Genomic DNA, 25600 nt, shown 5'->3' with positions numbered 1-25600 from the left:
CTCATGACAAATAAATTCCCTACCATTCAAAACACTTTTCTGATGTTTGTAGGACGAAAATCAACCTTTTTTTGGTACAGTACACCCAGCATATTAATAAGAAGTGGCACTTTGTTTACTTCATAATTTCTTCCTCCCTTGTGAATCCTCTTATCCCTCAAATTTTAATCATTTGTTGACAGTTAACACTATTTGAAATTTATCTTATTTCTAGTGATTAAAACACAAATAAACAACAATGAAAATAAGATTAAAATACTGCCAAGCCACAGGATGAGTTCCATCAATACCAACCTTATCGCAAATGATGAAGTTAAAGTTAAAAAGAAAAGGGGCAGGCCACCCAAAGTACCTTTGTCTTCAACAAATCAAGTTTTTGATGTTTCTCAATCTCAACTTCAAGTGTCGAAATCTCCCATAAGAATAGCCCCTAGACCAGGGTCAGGTGAGTATCACTTACGATCTTTACCCTTTTTTATATTCTGATTTGTAGTTCTATAAACCCATCATTTTTTCAAATCAAAAATAGTGATAAACTAGACTGATGAAAATATATTTTATCGGAATTCGAATAAATGCAATAAATGCAATTTTCACTCAAAATGCAATTTTCACTCAAAATTGTCAATTTTTTTTTGATATGTTGTTTGATATGAGCAACCAGTCTGAGAGTTATTAATGTTTTTTGTAAAACAAACTTTTAAAGTTTTACATCTTATCTTTTGGGTCTTTTTATTTTTAGTAGTTACAACACCGCACCCTTTGGTACTTGGTATTTTGCCTAGGAACCATACCACCCTTGCAAAAAAGGTATGAGCACTCTTTTTTATGAAGATGTTTTAGACGAAATTTTCAAGTTTTTTTTCTTGAAAGATTTCTTTGTATTCAGAGAATTCGAAAGAGATGGCTGAAATTTGCCAAATATTCTAATTACAAATATGTTTGTTTGGAAATTTTAATTTATTAATCTTAGGGAGCAGCATAACTTGTTTTGGCCAGATAAATTAAATTTGAATGAAAACTAATCTTGGCAAAGTTTGACAAAGCTTACCCAATACTCCGAAATTCTCAAAAAAAAATAGACCGATACAAACGTAACTTGATGTGACCCACATAAACAGTGGTTATTTGTTAGAAGAACATGGTTATACATTATTTTTATGCATTGTTATCTTTTAGAAAAAGCCAATACAATCGAAACCCAACACTGAACCAACACAAACAAAGCCCAACGATGGAAAGAAAACAAAACAAACTAAGAATTCACCCAAGAAGTACCTGTTTATTTCTATTCCTGTGTCCTATATTTTAATCACAATCAACTATCTATCATTTATTGATTTATTACTTATAAACTAAGGCCAAATTTAAACAAACACAATAAACAAGTCCAAAGGTATTAGTTGTTTTGTGATACTCAAAGATACATGCGTATTCACTGCTTGATTTTAATTTCAGAACTGCAGTTCAGGATTTAGCATTGCTAATTGTTCCAATAGCTGCCAATAGAGTTTATAAAAGTGACTTGTTACTTTGCTTCTGTTTACAGAATTATCTATTATCATTTTTGTATTTCAACAGAGCTAAAAAATCCATCAAACCAACAGTCCAAACTAAAAAAGATGACCATAGAGCAGGTTGGTTTATCATGGGGCCTGTTGTATAAAGTTGTAGAGCTGAGGGAAATTTTTTTTCATCTAAGATGAAACAGCTTTTTAAAATAAAATAACTTTTCACACTTTTTGTGTGCCTGTTACTTGAAATTGGAAAGTTCCTTTCTGATAATCCTGATATAATCCATAAGTTTTACATCTAATCTAAGATAGACTTTTAATAATGGACCTACCAGTTAAAGCTTAGGCTTGGTGGTAATTGAAGTTTATACATTGAAATTACTGACCTTTATATATCCTGGAGGAAGCTTTTTTTCTCACCAATATGGAGTTGCGCTATCATTAGGATACCACTTTCAAAAATCTCAGATCAAAGATCAAGAAATTGTGTCCAGGATATATAAAAGTCAGTGATTGCAATACATGGAACCTTCTGAGAGCCTTCTGGTGTATGTAGACTGATTAGAAGTGAAGTGAAGATTTTTGTTAACACGAGTATTAATTTTCCTACTGTACTTTCCTGTTTCAGAAGAGCAAAGGAGGAAACATCGCATAAATGTTTTGATCCAAAGTCTGGGGACATTATTGTTTGGAGCTGAAGGAGAAAATAAGGTTTACTTTTGTTAAGAAGGGCTCATCTTTAATTTAAAACACTATTTCCTAAAAGGTTCTCTTAAAGCAAAACCTACCTCTTTTAATGATATATTCTCGCTCATAAAACCTAATTTGTTTTCAACAGTTCATGGTTTGAATAGGTCGATGCTGATGACCAACTTTTTCTTCTTTTTTAGACGAAGCGTACAATATTGGAAAAATCTTATGAATATATTCACCAACGTGAAAAGAATCCAAATCCAAGCTGCTGTAAGATAAAACTCTTTTCTAGAATTGCTTTGTAATTTTTGAGTTATATTCTTTTCATTTCTAGCAGGTAGTAAATTCTACTGCTCTATGGCTGCAAATCAGTTTTAAGAAGCTTTTTCATGATTTTGATTTAAATGACATTTTTCTTTTCTGCTCCATTTCAGCCCAATCAAAAGAACAAAGTTTGATTACAAGAATAAAAGATCTAGAAGCATCCATCATTGTGCTTTTAAACATTCTAAAAGAAAACAACATACAAGCTCCAGATGGATTTTGTAACAATCCAGAACTATGCAGGAAAGCTTCTCCAGCTCAAACAAATACACCTGACAATCAACTGCTTCAAGACTCTATACAAAGTGATATTCAACATCCGCTACACATCCACTTAGTTATACCTTCCTTAAGTCAAGTCAAAACCACAACAATCATAACTCTTACTGCTTCTGCTCCTACTATGGACACCTTATCAACTGTTTCATCAAAAATGAATCCCATTGAAAACAAACAACATATGAGTATAATTTCAAGTCATGCTGAATTTAGTCGAAATGAAGAAAAATTGAAAGTAGATAAGGAAGTTGCCCTCTCTTTTGAAAAGGATGAAATTGACTTTCAAACGAGTGGGAGCAGTATTTCAACAACAAGTTCCCAATTGGTGGAAAGGATATCTTCGATTTCATTGCCAAATCAAATTCAAATAGTGAAAGTAACACACACAGAGGCAAAGGAACACCCTGCAACAAACTCTGTTCCAAAATCTATTTCATCTTCAAAAACAGCAACTTATTCTTCTACAACATTGACTACACCCAAATCATCAGCTCAAAAATTTGGTATTGATCGAATCCTGGTGTCTAATGATCAAGACAATAAAGTCATACCTCAAGAAATGACCACAAACAGTGTCTCAAAAATAGGTGAATTATCATCTGAACCGACAAATCAACCAGAAAAATTTATGAAACACAAACTCTTGGATAAACGTACTCGATTACCAAGTAGTGGACACACTGTCGCAGCCCTTCTTGATTCTGGAGTCTCAAAACCAAAAGAACTGATACCACAAGAATCTGCCCAAAATATCAAAACACCTAAGGAGACCTTAAATCCAGTACCAAATACTGTTAAAGAACAAACTTTGAAAAAGTTGAAAAAAAGTTTAACCCAAAACGTTGTAGCCTCCAAAACCTCAAACCCCATTACCTCAACTTCTCAGGCTATAACGCCTGGTCCACGTTGGGGGAGTTTCGTGGAAAGCGCACAGAACAGTGATAAATATCTGTTATCTTCATTCACTCTTTCTTCGTCAGCGAAAAAAGTGATCAATAAACGAACTTTAAGGACACACAAGGAAACAAAAACCTACAAAGAAACACCGAAATACTCAAATATTACAACACCAGCTCCTATTAAAGTCATCAATACTTTAAAAGCTACTACAAGTGCTATTCCAACAAATTCTAATGTATTAACCGCTTCAAGCTCGTCTTTAACTTTAAACAAAATAATCACAACAAACTCTCTCCCAGTAAAGGATAACCAAACCACCACTAACTCATCAAAGGTGTCAGACACCAAGCCAATAATTTTTTCTCCTGTCAGCACCATCTTACAGTCAACAACCTCGAGCAGTACTTCGCATACGACAAACAATCCAGCACTAATCTTAACCTCGTCACAGACATCGTCCATAACTAGATCATTTAAATCTGTTTCAAGTGCACCAGAAGTCGTAACCACCAGCACCAATAAGGTTACTTTATCGTATCCTCCTCAAATGAAACTATCCTTGAAAACAAGTCAATCAACGCAACCTGCTCACCATTCAAATTTGGATAATGTAACAAAACTACCTACCATTCAACCCCAAAGTAATAAAATTGTTCGGACTATGAAAGATAGAACTATTAAAAACAAATGGCTTGCACCTTCAACAGCGATAACTACCACGTTGACCGCAAAGACAACGATAACCATGGAAACGTCTCAACCACCTTCCCTTAAGATATCAACCCCTGACTGTGAAGTAGAACAATGTGCTTCACCGGTTATTTCATATCCAAACATTAGTAAACGGAAGCGCAAATTGACTTCCAATTCTAATTACAAACAATCTTCAGCATCCAATACTGAACACTTACCAAAAACACCCAAAACAAACTCGAATAACTTAGGGGCAGCAAGCTCTAAGATTTTCTCAGCAGAATCATTATCGAGATCTTCAAATAAGGGTGCTAAAAAGCCTAAACATGACAACAAAGATATACCAAATACAAACTCTTCGAAAAAAGACAAACCGTTTAAGAAATCCCAATCCTCTTCAAGCTCCCACCAGCGTGTTCAAATGCCAACCGACTTTTCGAACGTTTCTAACAGTTTACCTACCATTTTGAATATTTTTGCTCCAGCCCCAGTTCCAACCACGCAAATGAGTCAACAACAAACATTCCCTTCTGCAGCTTTCTCAAACTTTTCTGCTGAAACACTAGCCGGTGGCAATGAAATGATGGATGGTTCAACATTCAATGATAACAATTTCTCTGATAATATGTTAATGGCAGCAAACTCTCAACTTTTTACAAATTTCTCAGCTGACAGTTTAATTGGGAGTGGCAATGAACCCCAAGTACCTTTTGCTCAGATGAATCAAGGGAACAACGCATGGAATCAGCCCTGGCTTCCCCAAGACATGAACGAAGCTTTATTTCAAAACAGTTTTAACGGTAATATTACCTCAATGCGACAACAAAACCGTCAACTAATGCAACAGACTACCGAATGTAGCCCTATAAAAAGTATTATGAGTATCTTAAACTCAGGAGCCGCAACTAATAACCCTTCCAATTTCCAATTCGATAGCAATTCAACCGATCAAGGTAACCAATTGCAACAAAACCTATACCAGCACCAGATTCAACAGACTTTACAGCAAAGTCAACAACAACAGAATCGTCAGCAACAACAAACATTACAACAACCAAATTTATTACACAACCAACAAATCGAAAATAATCTACCACGTGCTGCAATGCGTATCAATTTTAACGGAACTGAAACAACAAATAATGAGTTCATTCATCCCTGGTTAGCCAACAAAAGTAATCCTTACATGCAACGGAATTCGAATAATTCAAATATGTCTGGCCAAGCATGGTCTAACTTCCAAACAATGCATAACCAGATGATACGAATGCCACTCAAAGACGGGAATAATCCACTACACACAAACCTAAATCTGAACCAAAATGATAAATTAATGACTAAAGATCGTACTACTGGACCATCCGGCCCTATAGGACCTATGTTTGGCAACACAGCTCTTGTCAATACCAATCCACAATCATAGTTTTATTAGATTTTATAAATGATAGTCTTCAACCTTTACATTCATTATACATGTTTTTTCATAAGCAAGTGTCTGCCTCTATATCAGGCATTATGCCTAGCTTTCTTTTGTTCTAAAACAATAGAGCCATTGTTTAGTTATCTAAAACTGAGCCTGTATATTCTTATAAACGTTATGCTTATACCAAAAAAAGATTTATATTAAGACAGAACCTATAAATCTAAGCCCATAGATATTATATAGTAAAATAGGCATGTCTTATAATGCTTTTAATCGGGTAGCACTTTTTAAGTCTCTTATAAAAACTTCCTCTCGAATACTCCAAACCACTTTTTTGAAACAACTCTGTATTGAGTGTTCGAGCTATAGAGACATTTATGATATTGAACAATTATTTACAATTAGCAAGAGACACAACTCTTCTGTGCTAATCTTTTTAATTGAATCTCTTAGAGAGAAATTTTGAATGTTTAAATCCATTTAAAATATATTTGATATCAGTCCTCAAAAATTTGAACTAAACTTGGAAAACCAATTTTTTTAAATGTTGATATTTTTTGTAAAATATTTTGCAACGTAATATATTTTATCATTAAAACCGAAAAAGAAATTCTATTTATAAATAAATTTGTACAAAAACTGTGATTTCATCTTCCATAGGTCAATCTGTTGTCTTAATTTACAAGATTGTTTTGTTTCTTCATTGTTCTTTCTTCTTCCGAAAAAAGAGGTGGTTGTTTTGAGTAGCTTGAAACTCGAACTCGTTAAAATATCTAGGCTCTGAATCATCTTTTCAACGGTATATAATTTTTATTAGATTAAAGGCATTTTTGTGAAATGGCAAGCAAAACAAAGATTAGTGCTTTAGTAACTAATGGGTTTTAAAAATAAGTTATTTCAGCTAAATTTACTCCATTATTTTTTAGAATAAAAAAGATAAAATTCTAAAAGATGTTTGCCTCACTGCGACTAGTAAATAACAAATTACAGACGATTTGTCAATGTCAAAAACTGCAGCAACGTACTATGTCTTATCTTAAAGGTATGACTCAAATGAATTATTATGTTGAATTTTATTGGATCCTGTTTTAAATAAAGAAAGTTGTCAGTGCCCCTTATAAATGAGATATAGAAAACAACGCAACTATGCTACTAAGTAACCTAACGTAGATACTTAACTATATCTCACTTAACTGAACTCGAATCGAACGGAAAATTTGAAAATGTCGACACTCTTAGTCCATAGTGTCCTGCAGGGTGTGTTCCCCCCACCAAATTCTTGATTTTTTTAAATCTCCCCCCTCTTTTTTTCCCCCCTATGACTTTTCGGTTTTTTAGTTTCTCCCCTCTTTTTTGCTTTCCCCCCAGAAAATTCTGAGAATATCAGTTGCCCCCATATACCCGAATAAATTTCTACAATTTCAACCTGCCACAAACGTAAAATTTTGCTGCAAAAGGAATACTAGACAAAATAGAACGAAAATTGGTAAATTTTTCAATCATGATCTAATCACATGATATCATGTGGACTGACCTTGGTTGCTGAGATAAAGTTGAAGTGATTTCATACTTCCCCCCACCAAATTTGCCAACTATCGATGTTTTCCCCCCTCTTTTTTTCCCCCCTTTACTATTCAAATTTTCATTTTCCCCCCTCATCCATTCAAAATTGGAAAATTGGTTCCCCCCCCCCTTTATAAAGGGGGGGGGGAGGCACTATGTAGTCATGGATTTTCATAATTTTCTCTTCTTTTTTTCGAGTCTGCGAAGATGAACTGAATTTAAAAAACCTACTTGGAATATCATTCTGAGTACGACTTTAGTTTGCTTATTATTGCTTTTTTTGGTTTTATTAACTGTTTTTATTTTTTTTCAGCTCATCGAAAAAGATTTTACAGGAACGTCAATTTAGAGAAGACAGACGGTGAGTTTATATTTTATATATGTTACCAGTATGGGACATTGGTCCAGAAAAAAGACTTGACAGAGGAAATTCTTTGTTATTCTACTAGTTTATTTTCTTGATCTTTGTGAAATGTTCGAAAACATCTAAGGTATTAATTCCCATGAGTGGTAATTTTTTAAAAACAATAAAACTGTAGACGCCAAGCTTCATTCTGTTATTTTACACGAAATAATCTGCTACTACTCACTTATTGGACTCTTCCACCTCTCTTTGTATTTTAATGAACTTCCCTTTTTTCCGTACACAGAGGGATTCTTAGTACAACTCGATGGTAAAACAATAAAGACACCTTTACGTTTCAAATTATGTATACCACAGTACGATCTAGCGTTGGCTGTCTCCAATGAATGGCACATGCAAACAAATGAAATCAATCCCTTCTCCATGCCTTTGGTTAGTACGTACTTTTCTATAAGAATGTTAGGGTAATACTTTAATCCCATAAATCTTCGCGAGGCTAATTCGCGTTTTCACGAATATAAAACCTGTGAAATTGCGTGAGTTCGCTGACTTGCTAATTTTAAATCCATGTGAAATTTTCCAAATACTTATTGGCGAAACTAAAGCTCGAGAAAATTTACCCAATTAAAGTATTGCTAGAATATCTTGTGATGGGATCTCTCCCAGAGGTTTGAAGCTTTAGCAGGTAAATCATTTATCAGTTCATTAATGTCGTGCTGCGTTTAAAAGAATATCCCACACTCAGCACCATTCTTATAAAAACCGTTTACTGCTGCTGGTTACATTTTTTTGATAGATGATTCCATAAAGACAAAGCAATGCCACAGCTTCGACATTCCATAGGTCAGCAGAGTAGACATGAGGGACGCAAAATTTGTGTAGGAGAGCAGATTTGTATGACACTGTAATTATCTTTTTACACTATTAATAGATGATTGCAGTGTCATAAAAATCTGCTCTCCTACACAAATTTTGCGCCTCTCCTGTCTACGCTACTCAATAAACATTAATAAATTCAATGATTTATCTATTTTTGTAGACAACCATTTGTAACACAACCATAGATAATCCAACCGAACTACCAAAAGAAGATCTAGTCAAAGAATTATTACAATTTCTCCATTCGGATACCATATGGTTTGTGTTAAAAGATTGAAATTATTTTGCTGCAATGGGATCTGATGGGATTCTTTTATACATAATAAAAAAATACAGGATCATATAGGGAGTCTGGCAAGAATTAATTTCCCTCCAGCATTCAAAGGTGTAAGCAAGTGCTGTTTGTAATCATTTGTCTATAACTAGTCAATTAAAACACAATCTTCCAATTTGTTATTGTATAAATTGAATTCCTCTTTTAATGTATTTTTCTCCCTTTTTAGAAAGTAAGTTGAATATTAAAAGTATACTTTAGATTTTAAGTTAGGATATCTACTTTCTAAATATGCCAGCACTTTATAACATTTGTCCGGCGTCAATACGTTGGTTACCGGAAGATAAAATTGGTGGAGGACATTGATTTCAAAGCCCCGAAGAGGCTAGATCCGGAACTCCAGGATGGGAAATGAAGCCACTTATTTCCAATCCAAAACACGTGACCCGCGTGTTTTTCAAACAAGTGCGGGGCAAACTTAAGGCTTCACTTTTTCTTGCTTGAGAAAGGTTGAAGATTCCTCACTAGCTCCTTCGGGGGTTCAAACTCAATGGCCGAGAACCTTCTTTCTATTTTATTTTATTTTATCACTGTACTCTATTTCCAGCTCACTTGCAGAAATGCCAGAATCGCTCGTTGAACGCCAAGACAAAGAATGGAAACCTATTAGAGATTGGTTCTCAAAAACGTAAAAAATTTTCCATTTTATTATTTCCGTTTCACTAATGGAATTTTGTAAATTGACTCACCCAACCCAGTCTCTTTCAAAAGCTAAGCTGGATAAAGTTTTTTACAATAAATTAGAAAATAGTGGAATGTTTAACATCGAATCCCTTTAATGCTTTCATAAACCTTCTTTTTACGAATTAATCACGCGGAAAATATTTCTAATTCGCGAAATTTAATCCAATCCATATGTCAAATAAGCACAAATTCATGGTTAAAAACCATTTTTAGGTTGATGGCGAAATTAAATCATTTTTCAAAACAATGACTGTGAAAATATAATTAATTGAAGTAATTGTTTTATTGTATTTGCCATATTTTTGGCTTTGGATTCAAATTCACTTTAGGCTGCACGCATCCTGCCCTCTGACTGATATGTTTTGATATAGTGGATGCATATCGTGTATAAAATTCCAGTACGAGAATTACCCCCGTCTTTTTGTTTTTGAGTTTTAGAAACTTGATTAGCTTGATTAGTAAGTTTTTGGACCTACCTGGAGGTCCTATAAATTAACCTTTGTCCGTCCGTCCGTTCGTTAGTTACCACCAATTGTGAAAAATTAGATCATTGATTTTTTCTGATTTTTTGTATGAAAGTAGGGTACCATCATAGGTAAAAGATGGCTGAAGCAGATTTTCGCAAAAAAAAATTTTTGGCTCAAAAAACGCATGTTTATCTATAAGAATCGCTATTAATAAGCATACATCAATGTTCTTAGTCAAATTACTCAATTTTTTTATGAGATAGATGGTTTTTTTGCTCATGAGGGCTTACTTTTGAAGAATATGTGTTTATTATAATATTTAAAGAGCATGAAATTTTGGTTTCCAAACGGTTTTTTATAAGAAACAAACGACTACTTATAATAGATCGTCACTATTTGTGTTCTGAATTATTGTTTAATGGTCACGCTCACGTGGTAGGTCCATAAAAGTATCACTTGTTATAATAGATTTTTAAAAATTTCATTAAAATTTGAATAAAAAATTCGAATGGCCAGAGGTTAATACAGTCATTGCTCATTGGATTTCTAAACCTTAAAAAAAAATTTGAAACCGGTAACTCTTGAACGGGAATTTTATACACGATATGCATCCCATATATCAAAACATGATGCTTGAAGCCACTTTTCCATCCTACACGCTTTTTTTATAAGAATGTTGTACTTTGGCTGAGGGTGAGCATTATTCTTATTTTTCTATTGTTCTAAACAATAGGCCTATTGTTCTAACTCTGAAATCTCGCCCTGATATTCTTATAGAAGTTATTCTTATAAAATAAAAAGCGTGTATTTACTTTAGATTCGAAGTTGAAGTCAATGCATCATCTAATCTGTTCAATCTTTATCAATCGGATGAAACAGTCGAAAGACTCGAAGAATATCTTCTCAAAATGAATGAATGGCAAATTAATGGTAAGTACAATATAGTTTCTTTAAGTCGAACCTGTATAACTCGAACGACTCCTTAACTCGAGCAAGGTTTCTCATCCCTCCAGTGAACAGTGCCTCTTAAACCTTACTCCATAACTCGAAATTTCTTTAACTCGAACAGATTTGTGTTCCCCGTGCATGTTCGAGCTATGGAGACTCGACTGTATAAGTTTATTCGAGGAGTAAATCACTGAAAAGTATCTTACACCCGTCTTAAACAAAGGAAAGAAGAGATAAGTCAAATGCAAAGTCAAAAGATCGTATTTATCGGGCTTTCAATTCTTGTTTTCCAACCGAACTCGAATTATTTTTCTCTCAAATTATAGTGCTTTAAATAATTTTTTCAACGGTATTAGAATTGAAACTTTTGTTGAAAATTTGCCAACAAAACAAAACTTAGTGCACACTTGAAGTGAATGGACATTAGGAAAACTTTGAGGTGGCGAGTATCATGAAATACTTTTCTAATTGCTTTAAGTGTGCACGTGAAGTTTGTTTTGCCTGCTATTTTCTAAGCAATACTTCAAATATGACAAATTTAATTATGTAGCGTTGAAAAGGTAATCCAGAGCCCTATAATGTTTGAAAATGAAGATGAAAAATGGAAAATGGAGAAGAAAAACATGAACTTTTTATCTTTTTGTGCTGAAAACTTCATTTTTGAGAATAAACTTCATTTTTGAGAATAAACTTAAGTTTACACTTAAAGTGAATGGACTTTAATGACCTTTTTTTTCCTTCTCAGGGCTACAGAGTGGTATAGATGCAATCAAGTCGTTTATCTTACCGTTAGCTGTATTCCATGGGCAAATATCTGTTGAACGAGCTGTTTATTTATCAAGGCTTGAGTCTGAATATCAGGTAAATAAAAAGCTTTTCCAGCAAGTATTTTTCGCTCAAATTTCAGATTTTAAGCCGAAAAAGGGTTTTTTTAAGGGAATTAAATTTTGCGGTTGAGAGGGGGTGATTCGACAAAAATTGCTATTTAAGCAAAAGAAAACCTATTTTATTCCATCCCATTGGCTTGGGAATTCGTAAGTAACGCAAAATTTTAAATCGGTGTATGACTTAGAAAATTCTTTTGACAGCAGCCTAAAGTACATTTCAAATTAGCTGGCAGTAAATTTTCAATTGCGTATTACTTTTGATAGATTTCGAATTAGATATCGATTTTATACTTTTTGGAAAGGCAATCCGGAGTGGAATATTATGCGTATGAAAGTTTTCTAAAATTTTCAAACACAAAGATGAAAAACGAAAAAGAAAAAAATCAGTTTTTTATCTAGAAATGCTATAACCACCATTTTTGGACTTGAGAAACTTCAATCTTTGACCATTTCAGCTGTGAAATTCTTTTTCGAAAAAAACAATTCAGTCGAAAGATATTGGACACGAAATGAGGCTAGGTCCGTTTTTCACCACAAAGTAAATTTTTCAGTTTTTTTTTTTGAAAAATCCGGGGGCAAGTAAATTTCTGATAGTGTAAGGTAATTAACAGATGTAGAAACATTTATCTATCGTTTATAATAAAACGAGTTGTACATAATAATGAATATATTTTAACAACAGTAGGGTATGTCGTAAAAAATACAAATAAACACGAGTATTGAGGAAAGAATTTCAACCTTGACTGAAGGAAAGTCATTAAAATCATGAAAATGTTAAACTGATAAAATTTTGCCCTCGAGGGAAAAAGACAACAAACTTTGAACATTTCATTTCTCACGAGACACTTGGTAATTACTAAATTGTAACTCATTCGTTAGCCCCCGTCTTTTCGTCTTTTCTTGTAAAACTAAAAAACGTTGGGAAAGCCGACCTAGCCTCCTTTCATGTCCAATATCTTTCGACTGAATAGTTTTTTTTTTCGAAAAAGAATTTCACAACTGACATGGGCAAAGATTGAAGCTTCTCAAGTCCAAAAATGGAAGTTATAGCATTGCTAGATAAAAAGCTGATTTTTTTCTTTTTCGTTTTTCATCTTCGTGTTTGGAAATTTTAGAAAGCTTTTATACGCATAATATTCCACTCCGGATTGCCCTTTTATCCTGTTTTATGTGATTTTTTTTGGTTTTTAATGTTTTCAGAGCGAGAAATGGGGCAAGTTTGAAGGATCGCACGACATTGATCAATATACACAGCAAGCGATGCTGGCTGCTGGTACACTTGTTTGTAACTTGTGTCGATTTGATATTTAAAGTTTTGTGGATGAAATAGTCTTGTCGTCATCTTTTTTTGTATATGCAGTGAAAATATATTTTTTATTCCAGAAAAATAGAGATATTAAAATTACAAATTTTAAATCTTTGCATTGATTTTTTCATCGTTTTTAAATTTTTAGCAAGCAAACCACGTACAGTCTGACAGTGAAAGTTTTATCTGGCTGAAATACACTTAAGGAAAATTAATAGGAATGATAAAATTTCGGGTTTGATTCATCCAAGATGTCGTGATAGCCTATATTTTCTTTCTCTGCTTGTCATATTTCTAAAAACACTTCTTAACTTCTTAAATTGGTTTACGCATCTATTCAAACTTTTAGTATATTTGTAGTAGTTTTCCGGTAAATTTTGACCGAAAGAATAATCCTTTTATCCAAGCCGAAATCCAGGCGTCTCGATGTCCTTGCAAAAAATGTGTCAAGCAAAAGATTTGGAATTGAAATTTTGGATCTGATGTTAATCTCTGCTCTAAAGACGTCAAAAAGATGTCAACGTTATTTCAGAATCAGTAATCGACAATTTATTGATATCTTGATGAAATACCGAAGGATTTTACTTTAACATTTTTGTCCCAGCACTATTTGTCGAAAGCATCCATCGAAGGAGGACTTCAAAATATCTGTTCTGAAGGCACGTTCCAGCTGGATATGGCGGTCTGTTCTTACCGAACTAAAGAAAAAAGTCTGCTGGAAAAAAGTGGTCTGTTCTACTGAAGATTGGGACCAGCTGGAAAAATATGATCTGTTCTACTGAAGATTGGGACCAGCTGGAAAAATATGATCTGTTCTTATGAAAAAATAGTCTGATATCTTATATTTATAAATAACGTGTCTAAGAATTTCCTATCTGTTCTGAGGGAATTAAAAAAAAGTCCTGAATGTGGTTGCCTGGAGTGGCAGCTGAAAATTTTCCATCTGTTCTACAAAACATCTGGAAATTGTGGATCTGTTCGAACTGTTAGCTGAAAATTAAGTTTCTGTTCTTAAAAGTCCTTCAATGTCAAGCTGGAATTTAGCGATCTGTTCTTATAAGATTTTGTCAGCCCTGGTAGATAAGAACAGTTAACTCGCGTAAAATCAATCGCCTGGTAATTTCGTATCTGTTCTGAAAGTTTTTTTACCTCCTAGCTGGAAAAATATAACTGTTCTGAAGTAAAAATTTCTCGCCTGGAAAACGAGGAACTGTTCTTAATTTCGTGGAAATCCTTCCAGCTGGCAAATCAGAACAGATACTTGCAAATTTTAGGTCGGTGGCTGCTTCTGATTTGTATTTGAAGTAACTTATTTGATAAGAGCATAAAACTAGGGTGGTCTCATAATATAAGGGGTGGCCTCTTTTAAAGCATGGTTCCTGGACATGTACACCATAGATTCTTAAACGGCTTAAAATTTTGAAAATTCGTACACGAAATTTTGATGGAGGAAGTCGGGAAAGGGCAGGCCCTACTAACTACCCAGCATTGATTAATGTCTCGACAAGGGGGTACCGAGTCAGTGTACTGACCCATAGCTGGTGGGGTGGTGTATTTTTTAGGTTAAATAGAGTTAGTACAGTGTACTAAAAGGGTGGTCCTCCGAGAAAAATACAATAAAAAAGTTAGTACATTGTACTAAAAAGGGTGGTGTTCTGAATTGATACACACTGTGAGAAGTTTGTACATTGTAGTGATTTCAGTGGTAAAAAACACATGAACTCAACAAATTCCCATGTATATTTGCCCTTATTCGTGGAGAAAACTTAGTACATTGTACTAAAAGAGGGTGGTATTAAAAATCCGGTCGTGGAGAAAAGTTAGTACAGTGTTAGTGTACTAAGAGGGTGGTCGGCAAATTTATTTTGATCCTGAGTTTTTCTTTTTCCCGCGCAAATGTACTTTTCCCGATATTTTCTCCGATTCGGTTTTAAAGATTGCTCCACAACAGCATGAATAGAGAAGGCGCGAAACAACTCGTGCGCCATCTTGACTGAACAGTCAGAAGTTTCAGGCAGCTCTACTTTCATATTACTATTATATCCATCAAAGATCGCTTGGGAATGGAACCTGATCAATATGTATGTGTAGAAGACAAGCAAGGATGTTGAAGTATAAGGTAAAAATATAACTTAAAGTTACTTTTCTTCAGTTCAGTGACAGTGGCGCCACAGTGCACAGACAGACAGGGGGGGCGTACGGGGTTTGCGATTTCCGAAATACCGGACAATTTTGCCAAAATTTCCGAAATTCCGCAATAAAATACTTGCAATTCCGATACCGATTTTTTGGGTTTTTTCCCCCGTTTTGACTAATTTTTGATTTTTCATGTATGAATTCCGAAAAAAAAAGGGGATAAAAACTTTATAATACCGAAATTTTGAAGCAAAAATTCTCGGGTTTCCGATACCGAAACAATTTCAGAATTCCGAAATACCGAAAGAATTTTGCCTGATTTCCGAGATTCCGAAGAAAAAAGGGTCGATTTCCGCAATTCCGTAAAACCGTACGCCCCCCACAGACAGGAAGGAAGAAGAGAAGTCCTCAAGACAAAAATAAAGATCAGCATGGACTTTTTCTTCCTAGCTAGATCACGACAGAGCGCAGAGGAATGGGCCATTCCAGAAAAAAACTTTACCCCCTAATGGATGACATCAATTTTTGAATTAAATTTTGGCACGGAATTCCAGGCAAACTTTAAAGAGAAAGTATTGGAATTCCATGATTTTTTTAGGTTACAGTAACGGAATTCCACGGTTTTGATAGGTATTTTGTAAATTTGTTACGGAAATTCCAGACTTTCTTGAAAGCAATTTGCTACGGAAATTCCATGTCGTCCATGCATTGGGGGGGGTAACAAATAAAAACTGGAATGGCCCAATGTAAAGAGATGGAAAAACAGCTTTTCTGATTACTCAAAGTTCAACGATCACTTCTATTGAAAATTCCTCTTGCTCACCATACACATCAGATGGTTTCTACATGATTTTGGACGATAAAAATGAAAATTAGTTTTTCCTTTTTCGCCAATTACTAGTTCAATTTTTAAGAATAAAGAGCGATATTTTTACCAATGTACAGCAAAAAAAATTCTAACGCAATGATATTTGATTGATTCTTGTAAAACTTCAGTAATCGAGTAAAATCAAGATGAAGTTATAATTTCCTTGAGCTCTAGCTTTCCATATAATGATGCGGTCATGATGCCGTTATATCAGTAGAATTGCTAGGAAATTCTGAGCAGTATAGAAGAGGTGTACCCAAAATATAAGCCCTAAAAGTTTGCACATAATAGACCTTTTTTCAAATAGGATGTGCTGTTAAATAATTATGTAGTCCAGTCATAAAAACAATAATAGAGCCATGCATAATTACTGTATCATGCATATTGTCATAATTATACATGGTTTTATCATTGTTTTTCTGCTGGACTACATAATTATTCAACAGGGTGGCCTCTTTGAAAAAAGGTCTATCAGGCTTGAAACAAAAGAATTTTGTCACTATACTCTAAATATACAGATTTTTTATAGCGATAATAAAAGAAACCTATTAACTCGACATAAACTCCCTTAAGGACAAGAGACCTGGTATATGGCGAGCCGTTTTTCCATTGTTTTCAAGAAGCTGTTTTTTCCATATCTTTACATTTCCTCTAATCACGATGGATATTCCAGACGTAATTAATCGAACAGTTCAACTTACCGAACTGATCAAACTTTTTCAAACTTAATGGAATGACAAAAGTTCGATTAAATTCTTTAATTGAACTTTTCAAAGTCGAAGTTCAACATAACAACAAAAAGCAATGTTCAACAAATTCAGCAAAAATTCCACCCGACAAAGTTTGACAACAAGAGAAGTTTGACAAATTTGAATCAATTCCATTGTTAAAAATAGGACATATACTCTAAGCCAGATGGTACCAATCAAACGCTTGATTGGGATCAAAGTAATCGAAATGATTGAACAAATCCAAGGTGGGTCAGTGACAACTTTTTATCGATTTTATCGGTGATTGAATACTCACTCGACCATTTGTTCAATCATTTTGATTATATACTTTTCAATTACCTTTGATCATATTGAATACCTTTCGATTGTATCAAAATACCTTCAGTTTTATCAAATATGTTTCCTGTAGCAGCGCTTTGAAATAATCTGAAATGAAGTTTATCTCGCCAAATTAAAACACACATGAAAACCACACTCGTATTCTCCGACCAATCAGAATGTGTGATATCAATTACGTGAGGAAACCCATGGCGAAGGCACCAAAATGGCAGGGAAATAAGGAGGTAAATCTTATGGCTGGCACTTCTTTTTGTGCTTAGGTTTTAGGTCAATGCTTTTGGTTTTAAAGATATATGATGGTAATACACCTTATCGGAAATTTCACAAAAACAATCGCGCTAAAATGGATCCGTTGAAATTGGGAGGTAAACATAAATGGGACCAATGGCAGCGCAAGTAGCGCTAAAAGTTCCCGCGTAAAACAAGAACTCATTTGCTCCTAAAAATACACTGAATTTGAAAAAAAACAAACAAAACAAAGCTTTCAAGATGCTAGCAGAAGCTATAAGAAAGAGAAAAACAACAACTTCGGTGGTTCTTCAGTTGATTAGGAGGCTCTTTTGGCATCAATATTTTGGGTGTTTTGTAAGGCTTTTTGCCTGAAAACCGCAATATCGCGCTTTGTTTACCTCCGTAGCAACAACGCGAGGAGGTGGAATTTTCGATAAGGTGTATTGGTTATTGCAGTAATCAATTGGTTTTGAAAGTTATCAAAAGTAATCAATACTGTCAACTGCTCTAACTTTGGATTATCTGACAAAACATGGGACGGCAATTCAGCCACCATTTCCCCCAAACCTCCAAATTCATTTGATTTGAGTTAATGAACAGCGATTAAAAAATACACGATTTCTCTTTCGCACCAAGTAGGCTTTTAAATCGGAATATGAAAAAAATCCGTAGTGGTTACACACTCGTTATTTGTTAATCACAATGGGCGATAGGCGGTTAGGCGGCAGGCGTTCTCTAATCCTCCAAGCGGCGTCTGGTCATTTTGAATGAAAACAAAAAAAGTTAAAAAGGGCGCGCTATCAGTGAAAGTTATCGTGACATGTTATGACAGAAAGCATGATTGATAAACTTGGTGGAGTTATCATTGAGTTTAACAGTAAGTGAAAATACAGGCCAAAATATCAACAGTCCCATGTTTTGACCAATTGTCCCAAGTTAGAGCAGTTGACAGTATCAATCAAAGTACTCAAACTGTTATCGAGTCTTCAAAGGTTCCTTAGAAAGTGATCGAATACTCACAATTTTGATACCTTGATGGTATAAAATTTTGCGTCCTACAAAAATGAAAGAAACTTACATTTAGTTACTATTTTTATCACTGGTTTTGTTACTTTTTTGGTTATGCTTACACTCAATACGTTGTGTTTCAAGCTGTTGCGGCCATGATAACATTGGCCTCAAGAGACTTGTCATATTATGAGGTATGTTGTTTTGGTAGCTATATTCCCATTTGGGAATTAGCGTATGATATCGCGTTTTAATGTTTAATTTAATTAGTTTTTAATGCTCCAATGTACAATTTTCTCTATTTTCATCTCGCCCTTTTTTTGCTTTTGAATTCAATCTAGAAATTGTTATGAGAACGTGTAGACGTTTTGAGGAGTTTGTAGAAACTCCATTTTCACTTCTCGTTGGAGAAATATTTACAGTTAACATTTTAGAGTTAGTTGAATTGATTTTCATTTTGGATTTACTTGAGAATTTATTTTGGTATTTCCTGTGGAGCCATCCATACACAGTGTTTCTATTTCTATTTCTATTTCTATTCGATAATTTACAGGAGGTTACAAAACCTATTCTCACAAATATTATCTAGAAAAGAATATAAATATAAGGTAAATAAATAGTGATAAAAAATATATGTATCTGGCTTAAAAAAAATAAACTTAAATTAAAAATTGCATATAAAAACAAGATTTATTTACTAAAAATAAATATAAAAACATCTTAAAAGGTATATAAAGCTTAGTGAGTAGAGAGATTCCAATGATTTCAAGCTTTGAGTTCTAGATTTTGGGTAGGTGTTGACAAAAATAATTCAAAATTAGATCCACAGATTTAGGACTGAAGATAAGGGATAAAATTAGCATAAAATGGAGTCAATGGTTTACTAGAAATCTAAGTTCAGACCACTAATTTATCAATAAAAACAACAGTATCTTCAATAGATGTTGCTTCTTTTGGAAGGCTGTTCCATAGTTGAACCACATTTGGGAAAAAAGACATTGTGTATGACTGGATTGAGCCCAGTAATTGTTTATATTTTATGTTTTTACAACGCTGTCTTGTGGGGAGGATTGATTTGTCTACGTGTTTTGAACCAGACATGATGTTGTGAAAAAGTTTGAGGCGATTGATTTTGCGACGATTTTCAAGTATATCCAAATCAGCATCTTTCAATAACGAAGTGGGTGAACATTCCCTGTCCCACCTATTGTAAACCCAACGGATGGATTTTTGTTGGACGCTTTCTAACTGCGATGTTATATTCAATTTCCCAGGTGAGTCCCATACTGAAGATGCATATTCTACTAGAGGTCTGATGTATGTCTTATAGCAAACGAGACGAGTTTCTGTGTCTGTCATTTGAAGATTCCTTTGAAGAAATATCCTGGTGGAATTTGCCTTAGCAGTGATGACTGAAACATGATGTTTCCAAGAGAGATTCTTGGAAATGGTTACTCCAAGGTATTTCGCTTTATCAACTGCCTTCAAGTTTTGACCATGGATTGTATAGGTGTGGTCAATAATTTTATGTTTGTTTGTTATGCGAAGTACATAGCATTTCCCCGGGTGGAACTCCATTGACCATTGCTTTTCCCACTCCACTAAATTGTCAAGGTCTGCTTGTAATGAATATGCATCATTTAGGCATTTGATTACTTTGAATAAGTAGGAATCGTCAGCAAACAAAGCAATATTTGAATCAACATGCAAGGGCATATCGTTTATATAAACAAGAAACAAGAGGGGACCAAGAACTGAGCCTTGAGGGACACCTGAAGTGACCGCTATCCGCTTTGACAGAGTTCCTCTTACAGCTACACATTGACTACGATTGTTCAGAAAATCCGCTATCCATTTAAGCAAGGTTCCATGGATGCCATAATGTTCAAGTTTCAATAAAAGTTTTCTGTGACAAACCTTGTCGAAGGCTTTACTAAAATCCAACAAAATGGAGTCTGTTTGTTCGCGATTGTTCAAAGATTGCGCCAGCGTATTTATGGTTTGAATTAGCTGCGTCTCGCATGATCGAAATTTTCTAAAGCCATGTTGTGTATCAGAAAGTGTGTGGTCCTGATCAAAATGAGTCATTATATTGCTGTGGATTATGTGCTCCATAAGCTTGCAAGTGATCGATGTTAGGCTGATCGGCCTATAGTTCTCAGCTTTTGATCGGTCTTTATTCCCGCCTTTGTAAATTGGAGTCACTAATGCATGTCGCCAGTCGTTTGGAATGGCTCCTTGTTCGAGTGATGCCGTGAAAAGTAAAACAAAGATGTCAGGTAAAATGTCTGCACATACATGGAGAATCCTTGCTGAGACATTGTCGGGACCACAAGCTTTCTTAGGATTGATATTCGATAGCAATTTATGGATGCCGTTTCTGGTGAAAACAATGTCTTTGATGTTTGATCCTTTAGGACCTTTGATTTCAGGTAATAAGCCGTCGTCTTTAGAGAAGACACTTGCAAACTGTTGATTTAATATTTCAGCTATGTCGTTGTCATTTATATGTGTGATATTATCTGCGTCCACAAGAGGAGAAACTCCAATAACGTCGTTCCTTTTTGATTTGATGTAGCTGAAGAGTTTTTTGTTTTTTTTGCCATCATCATTCATGATACTTCGTTTTATATAGTCATTTTTTACCTTTTCACATGTTTTATTTGCTTCTTTCTCACATTTTATATAATATTTCCAATCAGTAGGGTCCTTTGACACTTTATATTTGCGGTAAGATCGTTTCTTTTTACGAACTGCTTTTTTGCAGGCTCTGTTAAACCATGGTTGTTGAAATCTTTGTGAGGTGATTTTTGTAGGAACATGTGTGGCTTGCGCAGTAAGAAGAATGTCTTTCAAGTTTATCCAAATGTCATTAAGAGAAGTATCAGTAGTTGTTGATGCGACTAAATTCTTGATGTTGGTATCTATGATCTGGCGAAGGTTCTGAATATTGGCTCTATTCCAACAATGCACTGTGCGCAACACTGGTTTGAATTTTTGTGGATGACATACAATGTCAGCGATGGCGCATGTGTCATGATCACCAAAACCTGCCACTTGAAGACAGCGGACAAGGAATGTAGGTCTATTTGTGAGTAGCAGATCTAAGAGAGCTTCTTTTCTTGTATTGAAATTGATATGTTGAGACATTTTGTGTTGATCAAAAAGTTGAAGAAAGTCTTCATTTAATTGAACTGAATTAGCATTTCCAACAATACTATTACTATTCCAATCAATGTCTGGGAGGTTGAAATCACCTGCTAACCAAATAGGGTTGTTTTTATGTTTTTTAAGAAGATCATTAAGTTTGTTGATAATAACTTTATTGTTCTCTTTCTTGTTGCTTGGAGATCGATAACAAGCACAAACAAGCACAGGTTTTTCATACGTTATGACCTTTATTGCAACAATGTCTGAGCTTTGAACACGTACTTCTTCAATCTTAAGTTCTTTCTTTCGTATAATAATAACACCACCGTAACCGTCATTGCGATCCTCACGAGTTGCAGTGTAGGTACTTGGTAGATATTCACTGTTATTTGTTATTGCTGATAGGTGACTTTCTGATCCAATCATGATGTCAATGTTATTGTCAATCAAGAAGGGTGCAAGCACTGTCTTTTTATTCCAAATACTTTGAAAGTTACATACTGTTAGACGAAGCTGTTTCGATTTTTTCTTTGGAATGCCATCATCGATGGAATGGTTAGAGCCATCTGACGAGATTGATGAAAAAGAAGTGTCGAATAATGATGTAGATAGTCCTTTCAGTGCACATTGGTAGCAAGTCCAGGAGAGGCTTTTGTCAGTAGAATAGCAGTCAAATACTTGGTCCCCCATGCGGCAGCAGTTCTTATGGTACCAGAGGTCACACATGTCGCAAGCAATGGAAACATCGGTTCTTTTGACGCGTTTTTGACAGTCACCACATGGAAATTTAATCTTATAGGTTCTTGGTCCTGGGTTCACTTCAACTGAGCCACTTATGATAAGAAGTATTTGTTGTAACAAGCCATAAGGGTGGATATTGTAGCGACGCGAGTTATCCTGGTAATAAAATGCAATTGACATCAAACAGGTTTCATTGTTTGAGAAGACTTTACAACATAAAAGAGAGTCTCCTTGAGGTATTGTAGTCAGTTCAGTAATTTGGAATTGCCAGAAGAAGGCAAATAAGGATACAATTTTTAGGAGATTCATTGTTGGTGAAGCAGATAAAACAATAAAATAAGTAAGGAGGTACCTGCTCAGCTGTACGTCGATTCCAAACCGTACGTACAGCTGGTCCACGGTTATTTGCAAAAACCTCAATCTGTTCAGTGTAAATGATAAGGACACACATGCGACATGGGATGTATACTTGCAAATGTTTGAGTGTAGATATATTGAACAGTTGATTGATTGGTTATGATTGATATTGAAGATCCAATTGATTACAACCAACACCAACAAGGAACTTCGCACTTCTCTAAGAGTGCCAGGTTGATCGCAACCCTGTTAGCGCTGTATTTGTCCAGTGCTTTGGAGCTTATGTTTCAGTAAGTTTTTCCTATATTTTTGACTTGTAATTTTTCCTATTTTTGTACATTTTTTTGGTACTAGATTCTCTAGGATTCTTTAGATTTTTCCTTGTATTTTGGTCACCTTTTGACCTGGTCTGTGACTTTCGTTTAGTCGATCTTGGAGTCATTTTCCTAGCTGTTTTTCTGGTCACAGACCGTTAGTCTTTTGGGCATTGCATTTTGTCCTTTGGTCGATTTGGCTTCATACTCTATTTCTGGCCTCCATTTGCCCTCTGTTTGCTCTAGGGCCATTTTACCTTTGGAGTTCCGTATAGTTTTCCGTATTCCGGTATTGGCCCTTTCCATCCGGAACTGACTGATTTCCGGAATTCGGAACTTAGCTATTTTTATTTTATTTTAAATTCTAATTAGACTTTCTTTGTATTTTTCTAGCCTCTGAATCAATAAAGAGCGTTGTAACACACCACACTGTTTCGGGCTTCCACACAAGCAATAGTAGTCATTTTCTTTCTTCATTCCCACTTTTTGAAAATACCCAATTTAGTGAATGGGAAATTTAATACACGCAAAAATTTCCAGAAACTAACAATACACGTGATGTGAAACACGTTTTCTCGAAAAAATTTCGCGATTCGCAAAATTTAATACCAATAAGGTACTTGAAATTTGATTGTTTTTTTAATTGGTCGTTCAATTACTTCAATTATTATCGATTACTTCGATAATGGAATTTAATATTGATTAGTACCGTCTGTTCTAAGGCTTCAGTTTCTCTTGCCTGAGAAAGTTTAAGAGCCAGTTTTTTTAAGGGCGGGGCAGGTTCAATAGTTTGAAACTTAGATTTTTTTCATTTTTGGATATGTTGTTAAGTACAATGAACTGAGTAAAATCCCAAAATATTTTGGTCTGAAAATCCATAATGGCGGATTTATGCCAATTTGAAGTTTTTGACATATTTGGGCATTGCACTTAAAAAGTTTTTTGATATAGAACCATGCTTTCTCAAATCAAAATGAGGAATTGATTTTGGGTGATTCTGAAACTATGGCCAGTAAACTATACAATTTTCCAAAAAAATCTAAATTTTCAAAATGGTAGCTGGAGTTATGACGTCACAAAAACGCTACAAATTTGATTTTAGGGGTATTTTAGAGCCATCTGACCTGTCCCAGGGGAGTTTGTTACTGCTCAAAATAATAATTTCTGGTAGTTCAGCTCCTGGTCTATCCATTTGAAGTGATTGCAATAAAAAATTCGGCCCTACTGGTCCCTAGAGGCCCGAAAAGCCAATAAGGTCTCAAAAAAGTACCAACCTTTAGCCCAATTTTCCTAGAAATCCCAACATTGTCTGACCTCCAACTCTTCTGTTCCTGAAAGACAACCGCCTGGTCTCTTAGGATCAAAAAAGAAACCTATGATCTCCTATTAATTTTTTATCTTGATTTAAAAATTTTCTTAACATCGCTCGAAAAATGACTAAAATTCGGGATATTTTGGCCCATTGGCAAACTTCAAAGGGGTCTAGGTCACTGAATTTGTTATAATATAAGGGCTATGATGAATCTTTTATATAAAAACAATGAAACTAGGTGAAAAAAGTTGTCAAATTTGCTTTTTTGGGCCAAAAAGGCTTTTTTTCATTTTTTTGACTAGAGCTGAAGTCATTCTATTGCAGCCAGTAATTGGCAGTTAGAAAGTAAATTTTATCTGCAAATCACGATTCCTTATCACATTCCAGAAAGGTTTCTAGGAAAATCAAATATGGTACTCTTCGAAAGCTTATAGAGGCTGAATTTTCACTCAAAGGTGGCTTCTAACTCCCCTGACCCCCTTAATTTTGTAAAATTGACTTAAAAGTACATTTTTGGCTGAAATCTTTGCCCAAAATGAGTACCCATTGCTACCTGATTCTTGATTTTGTGAAAGCATCCTATAAATAGTTCAAGAATTTATCAGAAGTTGGAACCTTTTCCTTTTTAATAATTAATGCTAGCTCAAAGTCAGTTTTAACTCTAAAATCCTAAAAATCTTGACAATGTTGCTCAAAACAACAATTTTTGCTCAAGATTGAACAGAAAATGGGCCCACTCAGATAATAAAATCTTGGTTTTTGGAAAGTTTCTTAGGGATAGTACAAACATTCGTCAAGATCTTTACCTCCTGATCTACCATTTAAGGATCAAGACTGTCAAAATGTGCTTCTAAACTCTCAAATCTTTAAAGGTGGTCTTTACCAACCCCATAAAACAATTTTGCCATCAGCCTGTTTGCTCTTAAATGCAGTTAATGAGCCCAAAGTTCAAATTGTCCAAAGGGAAGGAGAGGTTTAGGAATATTTTGTACTTTTGGACTTATCTTTAAGTTTTTAAGGGCAGAAAGGTTGATGGCAAAATTGTTTTATGGGGTTTGTAAAGTTCACCTTTGAAGATTTGAGAGTTTAGAAGCAAATTTGACAGACTTGATCCTTAAATGGTAGATCAGGAGGTAAAGATCTTGATGAATGTTT

The 25600-nt window shown here is 34.7% G+C and overlaps 3 protein-coding genes across 4 annotated transcripts in view; all 3 read left to right on the top strand.

Annotated features, from left to right (window-relative positions):
• The first annotated feature begins 218 nt into the window (after positions 1-218).
• Positions 219-5927, top strand: LOC136821116 (uncharacterized). 2 transcript variants are annotated; one of them, XM_067077342.1, is made up of 7 exons: positions 219-445; positions 746-810; positions 1180-1274; positions 1582-1637; positions 2143-2225; positions 2405-2477; positions 2642-5927. In XM_067077342.1, the coding sequence occupies exons 1-7, from the start codon at positions 274-276 to the stop codon at positions 5824-5826; spliced, it is 3729 nt and encodes a 1242-aa protein (XP_066933443.1). In that variant the 5' UTR covers positions 219-273; the 3' UTR covers positions 5827-5927. The 2 variants fall into 2 exon arrangements, with proteins under 2 accessions (XP_066933443.1, XP_066933442.1); XM_067077341.1 differs by having other exon boundaries at positions 743-810.
• An 810-nt stretch (positions 5928-6737) lies between these two features.
• On the top strand, positions 6738-13339 carry LOC136821127 (ATP synthase mitochondrial F1 complex assembly factor 2-like). Its single transcript, XM_067077351.1, has 8 exons — positions 6738-6868; positions 7703-7750; positions 8040-8185; positions 8793-8890; positions 9514-9594; positions 10935-11047; positions 11811-11926; positions 13153-13339. The coding sequence occupies exons 1-8, from the start codon at positions 6778-6780 to the stop codon at positions 13261-13263; spliced, it is 804 nt and encodes a 267-aa protein (XP_066933452.1). The 5' UTR covers positions 6738-6777; the 3' UTR covers positions 13264-13339.
• Positions 13340-15297: 1958 nt separating this feature from the next.
• The window catches only part of LOC136821126 (5'-3' DNA helicase ZGRF1-like), a 30045-nt gene continuing 19742 nt past the window's right edge, over positions 15298-25600 (top strand). The window contains exon 1 of the mRNA XM_067077350.1: positions 15298-15377. Coding sequence (XP_066933451.1) covers positions 15342-15377 — 36 coding nt within the window. The 5' untranslated portion in view covers positions 15298-15341. The remainder of the gene's footprint in view (positions 15378-25600) is intronic.

The sequence above is a fragment of the Clytia hemisphaerica genome, unplaced genomic scaffold, assembly GCF_902728285.1.
Source record: "Clytia hemisphaerica strain Z4C2 unplaced genomic scaffold, Clytia hemisphaerica genome assembly, whole genome shotgun sequence".
In the NCBI taxonomy this organism is placed as follows: Eukaryota; Metazoa; Cnidaria; class Hydrozoa; order Leptothecata; family Clytiidae; genus Clytia; species Clytia hemisphaerica.
This window is presented reverse-complemented; position numbering and strand designations above follow the sequence as displayed.